This window comes from Haematobia irritans, chromosome 4, assembly GCF_050003625.1.
Source record: "Haematobia irritans isolate KBUSLIRL chromosome 4, ASM5000362v1, whole genome shotgun sequence".
Taxonomy (NCBI): Eukaryota; Metazoa; Arthropoda; class Insecta; order Diptera; family Muscidae; genus Haematobia; species Haematobia irritans.
The window spans coordinates 161,419,707-161,439,312 of NC_134400.1; the positions used below are offsets into that span (position 1 = coordinate 161,419,707).

Below are 19,606 nucleotides of genomic sequence, written 5' to 3' on the forward strand. Positions count from 1 at the left end.
GTACCAACCTTCAAATGATTCGTGTCAAAATTTAACGTCTGTAAGTCAATTAGTTTGTGAGATAGAGCGTCTTTTGTGAAGCAACTTTTGTTATTGTGAAAAAAAAATGGAAAAAAGGAATTTCGTGTTTTGATAAAATACTGTTTTCTGAAGGGAAGAATACGGTGGAAGCAAAAACTTGGCTTGATAATGAGTTTCCGGACTCTGCCCCAAGGAAATCAACAATAATTGATTGGTATGCAAAATTCAAGCGTGGTGAAATGAGCACAGAGGACGGTGAACGCAGTGGACGCCCGAAAGAGATGGTTACCGACGAAAACATCAAAAAAATCCACAAAATGATTTTGAATGACCGTAAAATGAAGTTGATCGAGATAGCAGAGGCCTTAAAGATATCAAAGGAACGTCTTGGTCATATCATTCATCAATATTTGGATATGCGGAAGCTCTGTGCAAAATGGGTGCCACGCGATCTCACATTTGACCAAAAACAACAACGTGTTGATGATTCTGAGCGGTGTTTGTAGATGTTAACTCGTAAGACACTCGAGTTTTTCCGTCGATATGTGACAATGGATGAAACATGGCTCCATCACTACACTCCTGAGTCCAATCGACAGTCGGCTGAGTGGACAGCGACCGGTGAACCGTCTCCGAAGCGTGGAAAGACTCAAAAGTCCGCTGGCAAAGTAATGGTCTCTGTTTTTTGGGATGCGCATGTAATAATTTTTATCGATTATCTTGAGAAGGGAAAACCATCAACAGTGACTATTATATGGCGCTATTGGAGCGTTCGAAGGTCGAAATCGCGGCAAAACGGCCCACACGCTCACAAAAAATCGCTTCTGTAACATATACTCCCAAACATATTTTGCTTCAAGCATATACATTTTTGGGTATTGCCCAAACATTTATATGTTTGATCTCTTCCAATATATAATATGTTTGAAAGCATTTGGGTAGTCTAAGTTCCAAACATTTTGTATTTTTGCATCCAAATTCAATAATGTTGTCTTCCAAAAAACAATATGTTATTATGTGAACATATAATATGTGTGGAAGCATTTTGCACCCAAAAATATTATATGCTTAAAAAAATTCTCCCAAACAATATTGTGCTCAAAATTTTATTTATTTATTTATATATTTACAATCATAATGAATTATGAAAATAAACAGGTAATATAGGTGCTAACAACATAGGTTTTCGACCTGAATGCTCAAAATTTTGTTTCTGCCCAATTGTATATTCCCCCACATCTTTCTCACTTCTCTGTAATACAAACATTGTAGAAGAAATTATCCAATTGTATGATTTTTTTTATTTTAATTTTACCTTTTGCCGGACGGGGATTCGAACAGCGGACCACACAGTTTGTAAGGATCAAAGAAGTAGCTGATCAATTGCCCAAGGAAAAATAAAATGTTAATTTTGTAATAACAAGCAACAACCACCAACTTAATTCAATATCGCTCCCTGTTAAATAGCGCTCCAAGCTACTAAACACATATATGTTTATAGGCTATTTCTAAATTAATATATGTTTGCATCCAAGCATATTATATATACAAACATTTTATGTCCCAAACATAATATGTTCTAACATATTAACATATATGTCCCAAACATGTTATGCTAGTTTATGAACATTATATGCTTGCACTCAAAAATATTGTGTTTAAAAATTTGTGTTCCAAACATATAATGTTTATAGCCAAACATATGAAAAACAGTCTTTTTCATCCGTGCATATGAAGAAGAAAAAAGTGTTGTTCCACCAAGACAACGCACCGTGCCACAAGTCATTGAGAACGATGGAAAAAATTCATGAATTGGGCTTCGAATTGCTTCCCCACCCACCGTAATCTCCAGATCTGGCCCCAACGATTTTTTTTCTTCTTCTCAGACCTCAAAAGGATGCTCGCAGTAAAAAAATTTGCCTGCAAGGAAGAGGCGAAACTGAGGACTATTTTGAGGCAAAATCGAAGGAGTACTACCAAAATGGTATCAAAAAATTGGAAGGTCGTTACAATCGTTGAATAGTAAAAACGAATTTGGACAAAAAAAAGTGTTTTTCTTTGTTAGACCGGGGACTTATCATCCAACCTGTTATTACAGTAAATTTTTTGAACTATGTGGAAGTTAAAATGACCCTTATATTTACAATACACTTTTTTTCTGTGTGGTCATGAAAATAACTCCAGTTATTGGAAACCACTTTATTTAAAACAAGCTATCCCAACACATATCTGAAGAGGTTCAACAGCCCCGTTGTCTATGGGTGCTTCAATTATAAATGTCTATGATTTTTTTAACCTCTTAATATGCCATCACAATTTGTGCCGTTGAGTAAATTTGCAATAACAGCCTCGGAAGAGATTATAAAATTATGTACAAAATAATAAAAATTATACAACAGAAGATTAAAATCAAATAACATAAAACAATTGAGATAAAAAAAAAAAAAAAAACATTTCGCTCTTGAAACATATTTGGGGTGATCATCTTCTTTCTCTGCGTGCTTATAGGAATTGTCCATGCAAAAGTAATCAAGATTTCCATTTAACTGTAATTAATTAACCAATTTTGCACGTAGTTACCTCCAAGGTTATTTGGAAGGAATTGTCTAATGGTAATTAGAGGGTCAAATTTAAAGCGCATGAGATGATATTTTTTTTTTTTTTTGCCATGTGGCTGCAGAAGTCAAATCTTGGAGCTGGGGGACTATTTAGAATTATGAACCGATATGGACGAATTTTTGCATGATTATTAGAAATGATATAACAAAATTTAACCGGATCTGATGAAATTTGATCCTTCCAGAGGCTTCGGAAATCAAATCTGGCGATCGGTTTATATGGGGGCTATATATACTTATGGACCGATATAACTGTTAGAGGGCCTAACATATACTTACACTACGTCCCAAATTTCAACCGTATCCAATGAATTTTACGTCTGCGAGAGATCTGGGGATCGGTTTGTATGGGGTTTATACCTAAAAGTTGTCCGGTATCGCCCAATTGCAATAACATTCGACCTACATCAATATCAGCTACGTTCGGAAGTTTACGTGATTTTAACCGACGGACGGACATGGCTAGTTCGACTCAGTATTTCACCACGACCCAGAATATCCATACTTTGGGTCTGGGCCAATGCATTATAAAGGGTGGTTAAAATTTCAAGGGCCGATGTTGATTTTGAATAAAACACAAACTATTTAGGAAATTATTGTAATTTTATTTTATTATGATATATTGGTATTACTCAATTATTTATGGAACAAAATATCGGCCAAATGGGCGCCGCGACGTCGGTGGCACACCTCCATCCGATGGTCCAAATTTTCGATGACGCTGAGGCATAATGGAGGTTCTATGCCGTTAATGTGCCGAATTATCTCATCATTTAGCTCTTGAATTGTTGCTGGCTTATCGACGTACACCTTTTCTTTCAAATAACCCCAAAGAAAAAAGAGGTTCATTTTGGTAATAAATAAATTAATTTTTTGCCGACGGAAAAAATTTTTCTTCAGGTTTTTCATATCTTCCTTCAAATGAACTTCGAAAGCAATACAAAGGATACGAAAACGGAGTACTTCTGTCGTATGACAACCCTATTTCAATTTCTTTAATTTAGGTTTTATAATTTTTGATATTACACCCTCCAAAAAATAGCTTCTGTTATATATACTCCAAATAAATTATTGTTTGTACTGTTGAAACATATAATGTTTCACCTTATGCATATATATTTTTAACCCTTAAATGCACAAGATCACCGATTCCCTCAGAAAGAAAAATAGATAATATTCAAAATGATTAAAAACGAACATCTGCACAAAATCGCCTCTAGATTTCAGGCACCTATTTATGGTCCTAACATACATTTAGATTTCCAATTTAAGGCAAATCGGATAGAAAATAACATACGGGAAATCGGTCTATATGGGGGCTATACCAAAATATGGACCAATACACACCATCTTCGGCACACGTATTAATTGTCTTAAATACCTCTAGATTTATAATTTCAAGCAAATCGGATAGAAAATACGGTTTTTATAAGCCCAATACTATATCAAAACTTGGACCGATATCGGCCATCTTCGAACTTGCCTGCAAACAAAAAAACGAATCTGTGTCAAATTTCAGGACGATAGCGCCATTATTGAAGGCTGTAGCGTGATTACAACAGACATACAGACGGACATGGTTATATCGTCTTAGAATCCCTGATCATGAATATATATAATTTATATAATCGGAAATCGATATTTCGATGTGTTACAAACGGAATGACAAACTTATTATACATTTACATATAAACAAAAATATGTTTATAATTTATTCAAATGTTATAATCCACATATTTATTAAAAACAAGTAAGTAAAGTCTAAAGTCGAGCGGGGCCGACTATATTATACCCTTTACCATTATGTAGACCAAAATTTGTGTTACCATATCTGATTTATATCTGAAAAGATTTGGAGACAATTTTTTGTACCTCTACAAAATCGCTAGAATTAAAAATTAAATCGGCTAATACCCTGGGATGAAACACAATATTAGTAAAAAACAAGTAAGTAAAGTCTAAAGTCGGGCGGGGCCGACTATATTATACCCTTCACCCCTATGTAGGCCAAAATTTGTGTTACCATCTCAACTACTTCACTGGAAGCTATATAAAGGAGACAATTTTTTTACTTCTACAAAATCTCTAGAATTAAAATTTAAATCGGCTAACGCTATCCAGTTAATTGTAGGAAACATTGAAAATGGGTCTAAAATGTGTAACAGTCTACCATATTTCCCCAACTCTGGTGCACAGAAAAACGTTTCACGAAAAATTTTCCAATTAAAATTTTAATTGAGTTTTAAAAAATATGCAATTAAAAATTTAATTGATTCAACAAATTTTTTAATTGAAACAAAAATCAATCACAAAAATTAATAGTATCAATTACTTTTTTAATTGGATCAATTAATTTTTTAATTGACCTTCAATTAATTTTTTAATTGATACTATCATTTCTGTGATTGAAGACATTTCAATTAAAAAATTAATTGGATCAATTAATTTCGTGATTGAATCAGAAAAAAAATTTTTTGTGTGTGTACGTATATATGGGAGCTATATATAATCTGAACCGATTTTGACTAAATTTGACATGTATAGTTAGAATAATAATTCTGCTATATATGCGGAATTTCCCGTAAATGGGAGTATAACTTTCGGACGGAAGATATATATGGGAGCCATATCTAAATCTGAACCGATTTCAACCAAATTTGGCACATTTACCGATACTACTAAACGTACTCCTTGTGCGAAATTTGAAGCAAATCACGACAAAACCCTGGATTTTGAGGGCATATAGGTTCAAATCGGACGAAAGATATATATGGGAGCTATATCTAAATCTGAATCGATTTTGACCATATTTGGCACATACAATAGTATCGTTAAAAGTACCGCTTGTGCAAAATTTTAAGTAAGTCAGGGCAAAACTCTGGCTTTTGGTACCATATAGTTCCAAATCGGGCGAAAGATATATATGTGAGTTATATCTAAATCTGAACTGATTTTAACAAAATTCGACACATTTAACGATACTATTAAACGTTCCCTTGTACAAAATTTGAAACAAATTAACGCAAAACTCTGGCTTTTGTGGCCATATAAGTTCAAATCGGACGAAAGATATATATGATTTCAATCAAATTTACCAAGCATTGGTAGAATGTCAATTCTACCCTCTGTGCAAAATTTCACGAAGATCGTTAGTAAACTTTGGCCTCTGTGGTCATATGAGTCTAAATCGGACGAAAGATATATATGGGAGCTATATCTAAATCTGAACCGATTTGGCTGATATTTTGCAAGATTTTCGAGATTCATAAAATATTTGGATGTACGGTATTTCAAGAAAATCGGTTGTGAAACACGCTAACTATGACCAAATCGGGGATAAATATATATGACAGTTATATCTAAATCTGAACCGATTTTTTCCAAAACCAATAGCGATTGTCTCTGTCCATAGAAACGGCCTTATGCCCAATTTGAGGAAGATCGGACTTAAATTGCGAGCTGTACTTTGTGCACAAAATTACATATACAGACAGACGGACATCGCTAAATCGACTCAGAATTTAATTCTAAGCCGATCGGTATACTAAAAGATGGGTCTATGACCACTATTTCTTGGCGTTACATACAAATGCACAAACTTATTATACCCTGTACCACAGTAGTGGTGAAGGGTATAAATATAGAGACTCACAAAAAACGAATGGCAACCAATCTAGCAAAGTCCAGAAATTACTTTTCTCCTCTCATCATCGAATACTTTCGGGTGGAATAAGCGATTTTTTTGTTGAATATTGCGTCACAGTGTTATGCAAAATATCATGAGCAACATATGGTCTTGAAAGTGTGGTTGTGATGGCCATTATTTTTATATCCTCCACCATAGGATGGGGGGTATATTAACTTTGTCATTCCGTTTGTAACACATCGAAATATTGCTCTAAGACCCCATAAAGTATATATATTCTGGATCGTGGTGAAATTCTGAGTCGATCTGAGCATGTCCGTCCGTCTGTTGAAATCACGCTAACTTCCGAACGAAACAAGCTATCGACTTGAAACTTTGCACAAGTAGTTGTTATTGATGTAGGTCAGATGGTATTGAAAATGGGCCATGTCGGTCCACTTTTACGTATAGCCCCCATATAAACGGACCCCCAAATTTGGCTTTCAGACCCTCTAAGAGAAGCAAATTTCATCCGATCCGTCTGAAATTTGGTACATGGTGTTAGTATATGGTCTTTAACAACCATGCAAAAATTGGTTCACATCTGTCCATAATTATATATAGCCCCATATAAACCGATCCCCCGATTTGGCTTGCGGAGCCTCTAAGAGAAGCAAATTACATCCGATCCGGCTGATATTTGGTATATGGTGTTAGTATATGGTCTCTAATGACCATGCAAAAATTGGTCAACATCGGTCCATAATTATATATAGCCCCCATATAAACCGATCCCCCGATTTGGCTTGCGGAGCCTCTAAGAGAACCGGCTGAAATTTGGTACATGGTGTTAGTATATAGTCTCTAACAACCATGCAAAAATGGGTTCACATCGGTCCATAATTGTATGTAACCCCCATATAAACCGATCACCAGATTTTACCTCCGGAGCCTCTTGGAAGACCAAAATTCATTTGATTCAGTTGAAATTTGGTACGTGGTGTTAATATATGGTCTCAAACACCCATGCAAAAATTGGTCGAAAGCGGTCAATAATTATATATAGGACCCATATAAACCGATCCCCAGATTTGACCTCCGGAACCCCTTGGAAGAGCAAAATTCATCCGATTCGGTTGAAATTTGGTACGTGATGTTAGTATATGGTATCCACCAACCATGCAGGAATTGGTTCATATCAGTCCATAATTGTAGATAGCCCCCATATAAACCCATCCCCAGATTTGACCTCCGGTGCCTTTTGGAGAAGCAAAATTCATCCGATCTGGTTGAAATTTGGTACGTGGTGGTAGTATATGATATTTAACAACCATGCCAAAAGTGGTCCATATCAGTCCATAATCATATATAGCCCCCCATATAAACCGATCCCGAGATTTGGTTTTGGAGCCTCTTGGAGGAGCAAATTTCATTCGAGTCAGTTGAAATTTGGTACATTGTGCTAGTATATGGCCGTTAACAACCATCCCTAACTAGGTCCATATCGGTCTATAGTTATATATAGCCCTCAGATAACTCAATCCCCAATAACACAAAAATTGGTCCATATCAAGTTCATCATTCTATATAGCCCCCATATAAGCGACCCCCATATTTCAATGCTGGCACTCTACGTACCGTGCAAAAGTCCATGTTGATTCGTAATTATTTGTAGACTTACCTATACATAACTTTTTTTTGTCTAATATATACCGCGTATGAACTAACTAACAATGTTGAAAACGATGTTAAGGAGTTTTAAGATACCACAACCAAAGTAATTCGATTGTGGATGACAGTCTTTCGTAGAAGTTTCTACGCAATCCATGGTGGAGAGTACATAAGATTCGGCCTGGCCGAACTTACGGCCGTATATACTTGTTTTAATAGAATCAATTCAGCTTTTAATTGAATTAAGCACATCAAAGCACTATTGTTCAGTTAATCCATATCGAAAGTTGTAAAAAGTAATCGCCCGACAGTATATTTCGTGCGTGTAGTCAACATTTTTCAGAGTGCAAATAATAATAGCCCTAAACAATGTCAAATACCACCACTTTAGTCGGGTTGGATGTTTCATATTTATTTTGCACATAGATATGATTTCATGACCAACCCCTTGTAGTCTTTGCTATTTCCTTTTAGACCTTGGTTTCTAGATCTATGGTGAACTGAACTGAACAAATAACATAACAAATTGCTCTCTTATCTGTTAGCAAAATCTCTGACCGTCACTCCTTTCAATTGGTTTGTTTACCATTTTCAGAGATCATAAAGATATACACGTTCCTTCATTCATCCATATCTAGTTAACAATCTTAATCGAAAGATAAAATTTGGCAAAAAAATATTCACTTGAAAGAATTCACAGAAATCAGTATTCACAGAAATTTGATAAAATCAACACATCACGAATTAGTTTTGAAAAAACAAAGTCCGCAATTTCAAAAATGTTTGCTGTTCTAATGAAATTGGTAATCTGGAATGGATATAGTGATGAGGAACAATTTTTGATATATATTTTTTTTTTTTAATTTAAAACACACAGATATTTTATGCATTCCTAATAAAAAGGATTCAAGCAAGCTGTGATATTTGCCAAGAGGGTAACAATGTAGCATGTCGCAGCCGTAATGAGTTTTCAGTGTGCAAAGATGGTAAGATGGAACGAATGCTTGGCGAGTTACTTCCATTTTGTAAGAGACTAATCTTTCCTCTTTTCATTTAGGAAAACCCTCTGAGGACTATATCAAATGTCCAGATGATTATATTTGTACTTCATCCGGTGCAGTTTGCTATCCCCCAGATATTGGTATGAGTCCATCATGTGTACCGTCCGATGATAGTTATTCACGCACCGAAGGAATCTTTTGTGGCATATGTGATGAGCATAAAGTTTTTGCTTGTCTAAATGAGACAACAATTATTTTCTGTTTTGGTGAAGATCAACCCATCGAGGGTTTCTATTCCTATTGTCCTGAAAATACTGTCTGTGATATTAATCAAGAGTCAGGATTTTGTAGCGATGCTTCAAAGACAAAGGTAAGTTTACGACTGGTATATACGGCCGAATAATCGGACAGGACGAATCTTATTTACTCTCCACCCTACACTGAAAAAAATATTGTCATGAGACCAAAGATTTCATGCCCTTAAAATACGAATGCGAAGACGCATTTCCCTGAATTAAAGCGTTAACCTTGTCCAAAAGTGGATAACATTTTCAATGAAGTCCAAGTGTCCTTATACACCCTCAAAAAAAAAATCGCTTCTGTAAAGGGTGATACGGTCAAAATTTGGTCAAGGGAAAACGCGTGTAAATCGGTGAAATCGTTTATTAAAAAATCAAATTAAATTTCTTTTTCAAGTTCAATTAGTATAAAATTCAGGAAATATATTCAGTTAGGCTTTCGCTTTTCCAAATCCGAATTGCCGGGCCTCACGCTCGACACCTGCCATCAGATTTTGTACAGCCACCTTGTCCACCTTCTTCGCCGCAGAAAGCCAGTTTGCCTTGAACTGCTGCTCGTCCTTAGCAGTTTTTTTTTTTGTCTTCTTTAGGTTCCGCTTGACAATAGCCCAGTATTTCTCAATTGGGCGAAGCTCTGGCGTGTTGGGAGGGTTCTTGTCCTTGGGAACCACCTGCACGTTGTTGGCGGCGTACCACTCCATGGCCTTTTTACCGTAATGGCAATATGCCAAATCCGGCCAAAACAGTACGGAACAACCGTGTTTCTTCAGGAAAGGCAGCAGATGTTTATTCAAACACTCTTTCACGCAAATTTCTTGGTTGACAGTCCCGGAAGCTATGAAAATGCTGCTTTTCAAGCCACAGGTACAGTTGGCTTGCCAAACCAGATATTTCTTTGCGAACTTTGACAGTTTTATGTGCTTGAAAATATCTGCTACCTTTCCCCTTCCTTTTGCCGTATAAAACTCCTGTCCCGGAAGCTGCTTGTAGTCGGCTTTGACGTAGGTTTCGTCGTCCATTACCACGCAGTCAAACTTCGTCAGCATCGTCGTGTACAGCCTCCGGGATCGCGCTTTGGCCGTCGTATTTTGTTTATCATCGCGATTTGGAGTCACTACCTTCTTGTAAGTCGATAGTCCGGCTCGTTTTTTGGCTCGATGCACGGTTGTAGACGATACACCCAGCTGATTTGCGGCATCTCGGAGAGAGAGGTTAGGGTTTCACTTGAAACTACCGGCAACTCTCTTTGTCGTCTCAGCGGCTTCCGGTTTTCGATTTCTCCCCGATCCAGACTTCCTGGCTGTCGACAAACGTTCCCCAAACACTTTAATTACATTTGTAACGGTTGATTTGGCAACTTTTAGCGATTTTGCCAGCTTTGCGTGCGAGTAGCTCGGATTTTCGCGATGCGCGAGCAAAATTTTGATACGCTGCTCTTCTTGCTTGGACGGCATTTTGACAACTGAAGAGTGTATACCAAAATCAAAAAAGGAGCAACATTCTACACACACACACCTTCAAAATGAGGGGTGTTTAGGGTTTTTAAATGCAAAATTGAAAGAAATACGTCAAGTTTATATTGACCAAATTTTGACCGTATCACCCTTTAACATATACGCCAAACATATTTTGCTTCAAGCATATATATTTTCAGAACTGGTCCGAACAAAATATTGTTTGTACTGTTCAAACATATTAGGTTTCACCCTAGGCATACACTGGTAGTAAAAAAAATTGTAATGAAATTTTCTTTGTGTATATATATTTTTAAGGCGCCAATTAGTTAACCCATTCTTTTACTTGCAGCATACTCTCTAGGTCTCTCTTTCTAAACACATATATGTTTATAGGCTATTTGTAAATTAACATATGTTGGCATCCAAACATATTATATTTACAAGCACTTTATGTCCCAAACATAATATGTTCTAACATATATGTCCCAAACATGTTATGCTAGTTTATGAACATTATATGCTTGCACTCAAAAATTATGTGTTAAAAAATTCGAGTTCCAAACATATAATTTTTACATCCAAACATATGAAAAACAATCTTTTTCGTCCGTGAAGTTAAGTGATTCTACTTAAAATTGGGTATCCTAACATGAAAGAACATTTTGTTTGACTGAGGTCAACTTGAATTTAATAATTCTGAAAAATTCTTCAAAATTCATCAAATTGTCGAAAACCTTTGTAGTTAGTACCCTACATTCTGTCATTATTTATATTCATAATTTATTATGGTTATGAATATTATAAATAAGTAAAATACAATACATAACTGTAGCATCCATGGTAAAGATTTGCTGCAGTTGCTGTAATTCTACCAAAAATGGTCGATTTTTACTGATTTTGTAGATTTTTCAAAATATTCCTCTTTACCTAAGAGGTATATCAAAAATGTTCAATAGAACTAAAATTTGGACAATGTTTTCTATGGAAATAAATGTTTATCAGAATTTTCTATAAATTTATTTATAAAATTTTGACAATTTTTCTACAGAAAAAAGTTCTAAAATAGTAAAACTTTGACAAAATTTTCAATAGAAGTAAAATTTTTACAAAATTTTCTATCGAAATAAAATTTTGACAAAATTTTCTTTAGAAATAAAATGTTGACAAAATTTTTTATAGATATACAATTTGTACAAAATTTTGGCAAAATTTTCTAATGAAATAAAATTTTGGCAAAGTTTTCTATAGAAATGAAATTTTGCACAATTTTCTATAGAAATAAAATTTTGACAAAATTTTCTGTAGAAGTAAAATATTGATAAAATATTCTATCGAAATAAAATTTTGACAAAATTTTCTATCGAAATAAAATTTTGACAAAATTTTCTATTGAAATAAAATTTTGGCAAAATTTTCTATAGAAATAAAATTTTGACAAAATTTTCTATAGAAATAAAATTTTGACAAAATTTCCTATAGAAACAAAAATTTTGACAAATTTTTCTATAGAAATAAAATTTTGACAAAATTTTCTATAGATATAAAATTTGTACAACATTTTCTATAGAAATAAAATTTTGGCAAAATTTTCTATAGAAATAAAATTTTGGCAAAATTTTCTAATAAAATAAAATTTTGCAAAATTTTCTATAGAAATAAAATTTTGCAAAATTTTCTATAGAAATAAACTGTTGACAAAATTTTCTATAGAAATAAAATTTTGACAAAATTTCCTATAAAAATAAAATTTTGACAAAATTTCCTATAGAAATACCATTTTGACCAAATTTTCTATAGAAATAAAATTTTGACTATATTTTGTATAGAAATAAAATTTTGACAAAATTTTCTATAGAAATAAAATTTTGACACAATTTCCTATAGAAACAAAATTTTGACCAAATTTTCTATAGAAATAAAATTTTGACCAAATTTTCTATAGAAATAAAATTTTTACAAAATTTTCTATAAAGATAAAATGTTGACGAAATTTCCTATAGAAATAAAATGTTGACAAAATTTTCTATAGAAATAAAATTTTTAAAAAATTTTCTATTGAAATACAATTTTGACAAAATTTTCCATAGAAATAAATAAATAAAATTTTGACCAAATTTCTAAAGAAATAAAATTTTGCATGGTGGATACTCTCCACCATGGATTGCGTACAAAGTTCTAAATCAACCTGATCGGGTGAAATTTATGGAGGTACAAGTAATCACATCTGGGGATCGATTTACAGGCTGGCCGATATGTACAGTAGCTTTAAAAAAAAAATTGTCAGAAATATCAAATTTTAGAATTCGTTTGGATTTGCTCGAATTGAGTTACGATATGGTATTTTAGGCCCATTCTCGGTTAAGCGTTGTCTTAAGATAATCGACACTTTTGTATTTTTACAGATAATCTTACTCTCCAAAATGTTCCACGCGCAAATGTTCACGGGTTGAGATCCGGAGATTTTAGTGACAGTACAAATGAAGCGAAATTCAGCCATTCTTGGTTGACGAGTCCCGGATACGATGGTATAGAGTCCTGTTGGTCGGTCTATAGTCTGCAGCCGAAATGTTTGTCTGCTCAGGGCTTGAATAATGTCTTTAGGACATTTTCCCGATAATATTCGGCATTTTTTAACCCCATTGGAGGCGTCTCAAGAAATCAAATATGGTGATCGGTTTATATGGGGGTCTATACCTACACGTTGACCAATTTGCTATATCATCTGTCTTACATCAATAACAACTTGGGCCAAGTTCCAAGCTTGTTTCGACAGATTTTGGAAGTTAGAGTGATCTTGGCAGACGGGCTAGATTGACTCCGAATTTCCATCCGTTACTAGCGGAATGACAACGCTACTAAACCCCTTTCCTGTGGAATAGGATATTAAAATATAAACTGTTGAGTTAGAATGAAAAATAATGCTACCTAAATTTGCTCATTGATCCATTCACAATATCATTTGACCTACATCAATAACAACCCAGCAAAAAAAGAGCTTCCAAAAAAGTAGTTTCGATCCCCAATCTGTGATCCGGAAGTAGTGCAAGCTTGGATCATCTCCAATGAATTTTACATGGGCTTGTCATAGGATGGAAGTACTCCCTTTTTGGATCCTTTGCATTGCTTTAGCAGTTGTGCCCTGGAAGTTAATTTGAATGAAGAAATTTAAAAAGCAAAAAAAAAATTTTTTTCAACCAAATTCACTTTTTCTTTTATCCATATATTTTATTACACTATTATTTTCCTATTATCTAATTTTTACAATTCGAAAAACTTTTTCGCTCCGACCAGGGATTGAACCTGGGTTTGCTGGCACCATAACAGAACGCCTTAGCACACTCAGCCACAAACGCCATTGAACATAAAGCGTCGAAAGGTCAATTCAAATGTTTGTGATATGATCGTAATACGACACCAAGGAATAACATTCTAATTGCTTCTCGAGATGTTCTTTATTAGTATGAATGAAAAAAAATAAGAAACGCAGGTTCAAATCTCACCAGCGGCAATTTTTTTATCAAATATTTTTCTAAAATCATTTTTATTTTTTATTTTCGGCATATATTTTCGTATAAATATATTTTTTCCATTAAAAATCAACAAAAAAAATTAAAAATTCTCGTAATTTGCAAAACCTTCTCAAAAGAACTTCCATGGAAGCGAAAAAGTCAAACGGCACTGGTTCAAATCCCAGCGGGGATAGAATTTATTTTTATTATTATTATTTTTTACTTTTTTATTATTTTTCTATTATTTTGTAAAATTTAATTGTTCACAATTTGCACTTAAAATAGCCTGATTGCGTTCTTTCTAATACTTGTCCACAAGGACTGCATCGGAAGTAGAAAAAAATCATTGGGGGATCCCAAGATGCGCTTTAGAAGAAATCTTTGTGTACTTGTCCAAAAGGACTACATCGGAAGTGGAAAAAAATCATTGAGGGATCCCACGATGCTCTTTAGAAGAAATGTTTATGGACTTGTCCAAAAGAACTGCATCGGAAGTTGGAAAAACTCGATGGGGGATTCTGGGATGGGCTTTAAAAGAAATGTTTGTGGAACAACTTCCAATTTTTTTTGCTGGGAACTTGTGCCATGTTCCAAGCCGACATCTTGCTTCGTTTGGAAGTTAGAGTGACCTGGCAAGAAGGGCTAGATCGACCCGAATTTTACCACGACCCAGAATATTGGTCTAAGACCAATATTTCGATACGTTACTAGCAGAATGAATGACGCTAGTATATCCGCTTCCTATGGAGTATTAAAATATAAAATATTAACTCCGAATTAATGATAACGCAACCTAAATTTGCTCATTATTAAGGATAAATTCCTTAAAAAAATAAATATTTATTTTATTACTTTCATTACATAGATCTCACTAAACTTTGAAACATTTCAGGCTAGCTGTATTACTGAAAATATTGATGACTATCCTCAAAATGATACAGGAGATTCGTCGACCACAACAACCGAGGCAGGCGCTACAGGTCCAATATCTACCTCTACACCGTTTGTTATAACCACCACAACTACAGCTACACTACCTGTGACCACGACTCCTGCTGCAGAATCAGTAGAGACTACCACACTTACTACCACTACAGTAGCTTCACTAACAACACCCACAACACGAGCTACAACAGAAACACCTCGAACAACTACCATGGAAATCACCACACGTACCACAATGCCTCCAACAACAACAGCAGAAACAACAGCATTACCTTTAACAACACCAAGTACACAAGAAAGCAGAACAACTGAATCTGAACCAGCTACATATCTACCAACGACAATGCCTACCACAATGTACATGCCCTCAACTACGTCTACCACTATACAACCTACCACTATTCTTCCAACAACAACCACAACAACATCATTACCGTTAACAACGTCAACCACAGAAGAAATCAAAACAACAGAATCTGCACACACTACATATGATACTACAACAATGCCTACCACAGAATTCATGTCTACATCCACCACTATGCAACCACCGACAACAACGTCGACTATACCATCGACCACAGTAACGACTCAATCATCTACAGCAACATGGACTACAACCACAACGCAACCTACAACAATGCCTACATCATCGACAACAACCACTACACCATGGACAACTACAGTAATATCAACGAAAACAACCACTTCTGAACCATTTACTACTCCATCAACAACAACAACAACAACAATGAGTTCAACGACTTCCACATCAACAATACCATCGACTACCTTATCCAGTACAGTGCCGTCTACATCTACAACAACCACAGCATCATCGACAAGGCAAACTGAAGCGACGACTACCCCAAACTCAAAAACTTCTTCTAGCTCAATTCAACCAACACCTAGCGTACCTAGACATCCCGATGAAATATGCCGTGATGGTTCTGAAGCGGGTTTCTATAAACCAGATGATGATTTGACTTGCACAAAGTAAGTTTCTCTCCCATTGATAGGTCTTAAGGAAAACTAGTGGGGATAACGGTAACACCATGACGAAAACTTTTAGCTCTGCTAACACAGCTTCTGAGTATAAGGGAGGAGTTCAGCCTAGGGATTGGATTGAGAATCAAATAGTCGATCTTTCGATTTTTTCAAATTTTTGAAAAGTCGACTTTTCGAGTTTCGACTAATCGACTTTTGCAAATGGTGACTATTTTCAAATTGGCAACATTGTAAAAATTTGAAAAAAACTGATATTAGATTTTTACACTGTTAGAAAAATATGTTTTTCATATGTTCCGATATAAACAAAATGTGTTTCGGGCACGATTTTAAACCACAATATATTTAAGTGCGAACATGTAATGTTCCTAAACTAACACTAAATGTTTGGGATATCTATGTTAATATGTTAGAATATATTATGTTTGGGGCATGAATGTTTCATAAAAATAATATGTGTGAATGTAAACATATATAAATTAACAAATTTCGAGTAAACATATATATGTTGTGATATTTTATTCAGAGAGCGACAAAAAGAGAGTATAGAGAAAGAAATAGAGATGGAAACCGGGAGGGTTGACGAAAGATATCAACATAACAAAGCGAGAGAATGAAAAAAGAACAATTTCTGTGAAACCGCTTGTATGTTGTTTCGGAAAACTGTTTTATGATAAGGCTAAATATTTGATATGCTTAAGTCTAAATATTATTTAATTTGAATAAAGAGAATAGACATTCGGAACCAAGAGAATAGACATTTGAAAAACAAACTGCATATGTTTTCGCCTTGAGAGCAGCATTTTATGCATGTGTGAACATGTGTTTTGTTTATCATTTTGGCATTATGGGCACAATTTTTCGTTAAAATAAATCAGGGGTCTTCACAAAAATAACGAAAGGGCACTATACTCTTTTTAGAGTTGGGACAGTAAAATGAAATAAGGAGGAAATGGTGAAAAATTACACAGTAAAATGTAAAAAAACAAACTTTAGTTCCTCTTTATTAAAAAGTAGTCCACGAGGAGTTGACGGACACCATCAAATATAAAAGCGGGCATTAAGTTCGAGTTTTACAGCTAAAACAATTTAAAAAGTTTTTTTTTTTTAAAATGAATTATTAAAGAAAAATAAAAGGAATTTTAGAGCGATGGTGTTAAATGCTAGTAAAAAACTGTTCACTCCTAAATAAATTTATGTTTATATTATAAAATTATGTATGTATGTTTATACTCGACTCCACATTCTTCTTTTGTTAGTTTTTGAATTCCTTCCAAATTTTAAAGTTTTGTACAAAAACAGTTTTTTATTAAAAAATTGTTGTTTTTGCAATAAAAAATAATATTTTAGTCAATTTCGTTTATATCAAGCACTGTTACTGACTATAAATCTTTAATAACACACATTTCGAAGTTTCATTTAAAAAAATTTAATATAGTATAAATATAAATGTGTAGATTAAAAAAAAAAAAAGAAAAATGTTCGGTCGGAGCAGGGATTGAACCCACGACCCTTTGTATGCAAGGCAGACATGCTAACCACTGCTCCACGTGGCAAACAAATGTATGTTTCTGTTAAATAATGTTATGATTGCATGGGCTCGTGGGCGCTGCAAACTATGCTATATAAATGTAACTTAAAACGATAATTATCTACTGGTGACTATAACAGCTACATAGCCCAGTGGATAGTGTGTTGGCTTACAAACTGTATGGTCCTCGGTTCGATTCTCCGTGCAGGCGAAAGGTAAAATTTAAAAAATTTATAAAAGTGAATAATTTCTTCAACATTATTTGTATTACAGAAAAAGGTGCCAATAACTAAAAAATTTCGTGGAAGTGAAAATTACGAGTATGTTAGGGAATGAGCACAATCGTGTTTGGGAAAAATTCTTCCAAGCATATAATATTTTTGGCTCAAAATGCTTCCAAACATATAATATGTTCACATAAAACAAACATATTAATGTTTCGGCAGTATGCAATAATATATGTGCTTCCTGCAAAATATGTTTGGAACATATGTTAAAGAAGCGATTTTTTTTGAGGGTGTAGGACTATTGCAAAGTTGACTTTTGACGTCGCAACTTTCCGACTTTTTGGTCAATATTTACGATAGGTTAAATTAGGTAATTACCCCCTTAGGTAGGGACTTCTTTGTTATAGCCGATTCCGAACGGCTTTTCAGGATATGGTAAAAGAACTTCGAAGCACCCAGAAATTTCACAAGCTTTATTAAGTGGAGATAATCCAACTCTGTGAAGGGAGCCATCTTGGTGCAATGCTAGTATGCCCGTCTTGCATACACAGGGTCATGGGTTCAAACCCAGTGGATTATTCCACCTCAGTAATGCTGGTGATATTTCTGAGTGCTTCTCCAAGTGGTTTCACTGCAATGTGAAACGCTGTTCGGACTCGGCTATAACAAGGAGGTCCCTTCATAGATAATAGAAATACATAGATGTCCCATGGGTGTCAAACTAAGTTTGACAGTTCCGAAGATTAAGAATAAACGAAGAAAATCAAGAGAATTGAGAGATTTTTGGTACTCTTTTTAACACAACAGGGTGTTCTGTAATAAAAACTCCTCATAAAAAATTAATTGTGAATGGACAACGAATACAAAAGAATCTCGAAAAAAAACAAAAACGAAATGTCAGAAAATTAATTTTTGGAACTGACACATTTTTTTTAAAGAGAAGAGGGACATCTATGTATTTCTACTATCTATGGGTCCCTTATCATTGAGTTTAACATAGAATCGGCCAGCACTCAGTGATAAGAGAGAAGTTCACCACTATAGTATCACAATGGACTGAATTGTCTATGTGAGCCTGAAATATCGGGATGCCACTGAACCTAACCTAACCTAACTCTGTTAAACTTATCGGTGTATGATCGGTAACTGGGATCGAACCCATGACCCTCTTGAATTCAAGGCGACCATGCTAACCATTGCACCATGGTGGCTCATCATAAAGCAAGCTACACATCCCATTCACCTTTCAATTCAAATTCGCGATTTTTTTTTTATTCGATCAGAATCCAAAAAATCGACTTTTTCAAAATTTGGAATGTAAATCAATTAAAAATCCCAATGATGTTCTTTATTTTAACTACATTGGAAGTTATTTTCATTAAATTTTTTATAACATGCTTTTTTCATATTTTTAACTTTTTATACCCTACGCCACACTGTGGAACAAGGTATTATAAGTTAGTGCATATGTTTGCAACACCCAGAAGTCTAGGTCGCAGTTTTAGTCCAATCGACTTCAAATTTGGCACAAGTATGTGTTTTGGCTCAGAATAGAACCCTATTGATTTTGAAAGCAATCGGTTCAGATTTAGATATAGCTCCCATATATATATATATATATATATATATATATATATATATATATATATATATATATATATATATATATATATATATATATATATATATATATA

The 19,606-nt window shown here is 34.4% G+C and overlaps 1 protein-coding gene across 1 annotated transcript in view; it reads left to right on the plus strand.

Moving 5' to 3' along the window:
* Nucleotides 1-8,714: 8,714 nt before the first annotated feature.
* LOC142235847 (uncharacterized) overlaps nt 8,715-19,606 on the plus strand; it is a 22,886-nt gene continuing 11,994 nt past the window's right edge. Inside the window, exons 1-4 of the mRNA XM_075307101.1 lie at nt 8,715-8,738; nt 8,813-8,921; nt 8,993-9,306; nt 15,067-16,142. Coding sequence (XP_075163216.1) covers nt 8,715-8,738; nt 8,813-8,921; nt 8,993-9,306; nt 15,067-16,142 — 1,523 coding nt within the window. The remainder of the gene's footprint in view (nt 8,739-8,812; nt 8,922-8,992; nt 9,307-15,066; nt 16,143-19,606) is intronic.